This window comes from Brugia malayi (genome assembly GCF_000002995.4).
Source record: "Brugia malayi strain FR3 genome assembly, contig: Bm_v4_Chr2_contig_001, whole genome shotgun sequence".
Taxonomy (NCBI): domain Eukaryota; kingdom Metazoa; phylum Nematoda; class Chromadorea; order Rhabditida; family Onchocercidae; genus Brugia; species Brugia malayi.
The window spans coordinates 5,610,286-5,617,226 of NW_025062476.1; the positions used below are offsets into that span (position 1 = coordinate 5,610,286).

General features: G+C 29.0%; 1 protein-coding gene across 1 annotated transcript; it reads right to left on the reverse strand.

The window, feature by feature from the left end:
- Positions 1–174: 174 nt before the first annotated feature.
- Positions 175–6,551, reverse strand: Bma-cnnm-2 (Uncharacterized protein; the record flags this gene model as incomplete). Its single annotated transcript, XM_043078531.1, has 16 exons — positions 175–241; positions 412–553; positions 761–866; positions 1,030–1,167; positions 1,254–1,421; positions 1,615–1,806; positions 1,922–2,089; positions 2,545–2,637; positions 2,856–2,982; positions 3,243–3,380; positions 4,525–4,738; positions 5,213–5,390; positions 5,639–5,717; positions 5,864–6,052; positions 6,176–6,273; positions 6,456–6,551. 16 exons carry the CDS (start codon positions 6,549–6,551, stop codon positions 175–177), a joined length of 2,193 nt encoding a protein of 730 aa, XP_042934465.1.
- Positions 6,552–6,941: the final 390 nt, after the last annotated feature.

Genomic DNA, 6,941 nt, shown 5'->3' on the forward strand with positions numbered 1-6,941 from the left:
AAGTTCATGAGAAATACCGATACCATTTAACATTGTCTTGCAAAACTTCTAAAGCTTTACTCGTTTGGCAAATCGCTAATATAAAATTCAGTATTGAATAGATTAACGATTGAAATGAATGATAATATTTATAATTTTTAGCAACGAATCAGCACAAGTATTCATACTTCTCGTTTATAGCGATTGAGTTGCTGGGCAAAGTGAAGGTTTGAGGATCGATTTGATGGAGTCTTGTTCATTCCTAAAACAGGGATGATTTTGCTATGTTTCAAGCAATCTCAATTTTTTCTTCTTAAAAAGCTCAAACTGTTGATTGAGCTGGAGTTACCTCTTATATAAAAGATCAGTAGTAAGATAAAATGTCATTTACACTTTTTCAAATATTTAAATGCATTCTAAAAAAAAGTATACCGTGCCATACGAGCGATTTTAGTTGCTTTGATGGCATTCAGGTAGGTAGATACCGTGAGATGCAAAAATCGACAGAAATCTGTCACAAAAAGATCAAAATCCGGATTGAATTGAATTGAATTAATAAGCTCTGATTTTGAATCTGAATGTACTAAAATTCAGTACATTTCATCATGCTAATTGAAACGACAAACAATTGTATCGTTCTCTTATTTAGGGAGCAGCGGTACGGTTACCTTTCTTATATTACATAATTATATAACAAAGCACAGTAAGTAGACAAATTATATACTATGATCATCAAGAGAGTAATAAATATCTTGATGAAAGCTTAAACAAATTTTATTACCTAATAAATCACTTTCGTCGGTTATCAAATTACCATTGATAAGTTCATCTATCTGATCTAAAATTTCTTTTCCAAACGATGTCCAAGGGCCAATTTCAAACTCCATCTGCAATCTATACTTTTATTTCAAAGATATGCAAATCTTCCTCTATTGATTCAGTTTGATAGTTCACTGAATAACAACATTGGTAGGTATTTAATTTCTTCATTAGCAACGTACATTCATTTTATGCAATGAAAATTTTACCGAATTTCATACGATAACTTACATTTCTTAATTTAACTATAGCGCGGCCTTCTAGAACTACAACAAAACGAAATGCCGGTGTATTCATGCAATATATTGGTATTGTTTCACGTTGTTTTGCTGAATAACCTATTATTCGTGGTGAGTGTGACATATCAATCTAGAAGACATTGTAGTTCAACAGAACGCAACAATACTTTTTTTTTACTAGATGTTAATTACATGGCTAGCATACAAAATCTTTACCTGTCTGATATTACTCTTGAGCAAATGAGACAAAACTTGTCGATCGACGTATTCATCACTGAAGATTACATGATGTTGTTGTAGAAAATGTATTGTCATCTGTTCCATATGCAATGATAATTTTTTGCCGTACTCTTCATTTGTTAAAAATTTAGTAAAACATGGTTCCTAAAATTAAGATCTATTCAACAAACTTTTTCGTCTAAGTGGCATATGTCTCATTATTCATAATTTCTCACTTCTTTTGAAAAATGAAATTATTAATATTATATGCTAATTAGATATGCTAATTTTTCAATGTGATTTTAGTGATTTCTTGTATACCGAGAAAGATATTAAAGAACAAAAGTTTACTATTCACCTTAACACGTTTCCTTTTTGATCTATACATATTATCAGTAACCGAATCACTTTCATCAATGATCTCCGCTTGCAAAATTTCCTCTACAATATCTTCTAGCGTTACAATACCAAGTAGATTCTTTGTCTGTTGACTTATTTTTCGATCATACATGCTTTGTACACTCTCAACAATAGCCAAATGGTAATTACCCTAGAAGTTTTAATTAATTTAATTAATTCTAAGCTAAATTTTCAATGGACTTGATCTGAAAACAAAGCATAAACAATAAAAATTTTAGAAAAGTTTCAAATTGAAATAAACTTGCTGCTTTGAATTCATCAAGCATGGAATGCAGCGGTTTGCTTGCTTCAACAAATCGCAATGGATAATGATGAAATTCGCAAATTGTTTTGACTGTGAGATTGTCACGTGGATCGATCAAAGCCAAATCCTTCACCATGAGAAGAGCTTTGATATTATTCCGATCGTCATCCTGAGCTTATTTAAAAATAGAATTGCTCTATCATTAAAGTGATAGAGAATTTACTAATGTTCACAATTGTAAGGATTTATCCAAATTCTAAGAGTGAGAAATTAGAATGAGCGAAAGTGAGTTGAATGAAGCAAATGAAATATATAAAAAAGGAATAATGTATTAAGTAAAGTAAATGACTGAGACTCATTTTAATTTGTCTCTTTTATTGACTACCTTACCTAATATGATGAAGAAAAAATGATAAAGCCATATAAAGATGAATTGAAGCATTGAACTAGAAAGTAACGAAGTAGTAAAGATGAATTATAATTATGAAATGTAAACGTGAGATAGTTAAGATTTCAAAAATAAACGGTTTCAATTAAAAATAATACATATGTATAAAATGCTCTTTCTTGCACATCGTGACAAACGAATTTTCTTCCATGAATCGTTAAAATATCTTAACTAACTGCATAGATTGGTATTCTGGAATAGCCATGTCTCAGAATTTCGAGAACTGTTGCTGTGCCCATGATTGTATCTTCAGATAACATGAATACGTCCTGTTGCATAAATGTTTGATGAGATTTGAATTTAAAATATTTTCTGAGGGTTTTGTAAGTGTGAAACATTGCAGGATAAGCCTAGATTAAAATTGTGATGCTTGTTTCAAAATAAGTCTAGATCAGAGAGAAAGTTTGCATGTTAAGCAACATCTAAAGATGTTAAAGGATAAGTAATTTCGGCTTTAATAATCAAGACAAATATTCAAATAAAAGACCTCAATTTTAGTAAGCACATCACCCACTGTTTTCTCGCTTATTTCCATAGCACCAACGGCTATTTTCAAATCAGCTGCTAACTCCTGATTCTCTTCGCATGCAGTCATTTTCATTAAATTTATCAGCCTTAATTATTTCATTCAATTAATGGTAATGTTATAATAATTCATTTCAAGATAACAAATAATAAAAACTCTTTCTAAATTTAGTGATATGAAATAATATATGAATTTTTGCTTACTATTAGAGATAAAAATGATAACTGCAAGGTATTTTAATGTGACGAAATTCAAAATAAATAATTGCATAAAAACAGATACTGGCTTAGATTTAGAAAAGTACCAAGCATTCTCTTCACAAGTAAAATTATTGGAAACATTACTTACTTGCATCGATCATATACCGGGGTATCTTCACCTAAGAAAACATCTAGAATTTTGCTAATCGGATAAGAGAAAGGAAATGTGAGAATCATAAATGTCCGCGTCAACCATATTGTGTATGCACCAACTGCTAGGCCTTTCCTAACAAGTTTATTTTATACTATTATCTTGATAAAAATTTAAATAAAACAACATTTAGGATCTTTCAAATGTTCTCATTCGTTTCTTCGGAAATCTTCTGATAATATTGGGCATTATGACAAATTGTAAACAATTTTTTTCAATCAAAATCTATAGCTTTAATGTTTATTTATAATCATTAGAAAATTTTTAAAAGAGATAATATTAAATTTTAATTTTTTTGATCCTTTTAATTATTTTATATTAATTTTTGTTTTTGTCTTAATATTATTAAAATATATATTATTGGCTATTTATACTTGAACAATATCTGGATTATCTTACAAATATTATTGGCTATTTATACTTGAACAATATCTGGATTATCTTACAAACGACACATTTCTACAATATCTTTCATTTTCAACATCCACCCACTTCTTTTTGTATATAATACTAAATATAAAATTGCATTCGTAAATTATGTTTAATGGCTCTATAATAACGCTTGATCCGCATTTACAGATTAATGTTAGGAATTCAAGAAGTTTGCAGCAATAGCTTTAATTTCATCAGTAGTTTTAATTCTTCATCAAAAGTTAGTGAATCCATTTGCCTCACTGCTCGATAATTGCTCCATAATTCATTATTCCACCAAATTTACAACAAGCTCACCAAATTAATACCACTTGCCATGAACTGTTTTGATTGCTTCGAAAAATATTTTCCGCATCAATCACTACCAAGTAATTACTAGTATCCGATTATTTCCTTAACTGCTCTTAAATCACAACAGCCTATACATGTTTTTTCTATTTTCTTTACTGCAAAAATTAGTGTATCTTGATTAAATCTAATTTTAAAGGATAAATATTTTTACCGGTTTTCATAATTGATGCAATCCAGCAATTTCAAAAAAATAAGTTGATGAATTTTTTTTTACACATACATTTGTATACATTTATCGTTCTAGTTGAATGAACTATGAAATTGTTTTTTATCAAAGAGCTAAATGTTGAAATTAGAATTTCAGGAGAATTATGTTTCAAACTGTAGCTATTTGTATCTCTTCCGTCTCCTATCTCATTAAGACTGTTTCAAATATTGATACCTCATATTTGAGGATAAAATAACAAATTAGGAATCTACTATATATAAAACTAACTTAACACAGATACTTTGTGGAATGATTTCGCCAATGACAACAATTCCAACGGATGAAACAATAAATGCAATCATTCCACTTGTCATATCTTCGAATAATATTGAAATGGCTGCATTCACCACCACATTCATAATTAATATTGTACATAACAGATAGTTACCTGATTGTCGTACCGGCAGTATGATTTCTGCATATTTCCGTTCCATTTTTGAGCCTCAATTAAAAGTGATATTTTCCTGAACTAGGAATAACTGGTCAGTAAATTACATGATATTACAATTACAATATTTCTTGGATTAAATAGACATCTCACCCAATAAGTTAACAAATTATTTAAAAAGATATCTTTTGCTTAGTTAAGATTTTTGAGAAAGATATTAATAACCTTTTATATGTTTTATAATTAAACTACCTTAAGAAAAGACAATGCATCCAGTTTAATTCAATAATTTATAGCATCAACTTCAAGTTTGTGCAAAAAGTGACCAGGAATTGAAAATGAAATTACTTATATTTTTCTTCTCCTAAGCGCTCCGGTTTGATAAATTTTTAATGAGAATATGCAATCACTAATGTTTTAAGAAAGTAGCAATTTATATCAAAATAGAGGCACTTATTAACGCCTTAAAATAATTCCAATTTGATAAAAAAAAAATAATTCCCTAAACAAAGCTGAGTTGCAAATTACCACATTTTTGTATTAACATCAGTTCTTGAGGTGAAAGAGCCATAAGGCCCAGGTTAAGGCCTGAAAATAAAGCAGAGAGACAGAAGAGCATAAAAATAATACTGATTTGCAGGTATATAGGTAGATAATATATGCGAGCTGGTGCTTCCGTAACTATTGAATTACGCGATTCATCCATCTAAACTGTTGATAATTTTCAAAAAAATGAGCAAATTTGTTGAACATTAGAAGAGGAATCAGCAGAAATTAAACTATCTAAATAAAAATTGTATATTACTGTTACCAAGTTAATCTGACAGTTAAACCAATTTATAGAAGAACATCCTAGCTTCTTCTATAAGCTGTAGAATAACTTCTTTATTTGTTTCACATATTGATGGTAAAGTAACAATATGAAAAAATGGACCAAATTTAAAATATCCGTACCATAATCATATCTTCTTCTTCTCTTGATTCCTTCCTGCTCATCCGTTCCTTATAGCAAATGTGATATGGTTCGTCTGACCTAAAATTTAAAATTATTTTCAAACCATTCTGAAACTTTAGGAAAATTTTCAGACTATAATACATTATCATTAATCAGAAAATATATACAAAAACAGCACAAAATTTTCATAATCATCGAATTAGAAGAAAATCGATTGAACATACTTAGCGAAATATGCAACAAAATCAAGTCGTTTGACAGTTTGAATGAGAAATTCAGGACGAGAAATGTTTACCACCGAATTAAAGCAATTGCCTGTTGTAAGTGATATGATACCGATTTTATCAAGATGATAACCGAACATTACAATACGTGCTCGTGAATCTGGATAAATTATTGTAGCACCTGATTCTCTAAAAAAATAAAAATCGACTTCACAACAAAATAATTACATCAGTCTGTTGTTATTTTGTTGATATTTCCAATTAAAAATTCTCTCTAAAATTGTCGACACATTAGGAATTATTGAAACTTACGAATAGCTTATTAAACTATTTTTGCTTGGCATGCTGATAACTCGTATGCCCGAAACATAGGGTCTTACTTCATATGTTACAAATTCAATTTCAATTTCCTGGAATAAAAGGATTGTTAGAACGAAAAAAAAAGCGAATAAAATAAAGAGGAAACAAGTGAAACAAAAAAAAAAAAAGAATTATTGATTAATGAAATTATTATGCTTAATGTAAACTGAAAGTGAGTCAGCATCTATTCAAACAGAAAGCAATTCTTACAAACAAAAAAGAAAAAAACGACCTGATGTTTAGGGAGGGAATCGATATTTGATCCTTTTATACCAAGCTTGAGGAAAGCAATTGAGATAATTGTGAATGCTATTATAATAGCAGCCATTTTCGAGCAAATGATTTGAATGGTAAAAATGAATTGTTTAATCAAATCAATAATCTATCTGAATTTTAAATAGTAATTCAGTGAATTTGGATAGTAGAAGTCAACAATAGGTTGTCAAGAATTATTGATTACAATTAAATTATCACTTTTTGGAAGAACTCTAATAATTTATGTAGATAATAGATAAATAAGCGGCATAAACTCACATACATCAACAGAAATATTTTTAATGGTACTATTAATCATTTTAAAGTTTTTAGTTAAATTAATGGCTGAGAAGGTGAACTAATGGTTAATAAATAATACTTCATTTCTGCCTAAATCAATAGCATACACTAGACTAGGAGTAAAATACTATTCCTGATTTGCAGGTTTCCTAAAAATTATGAA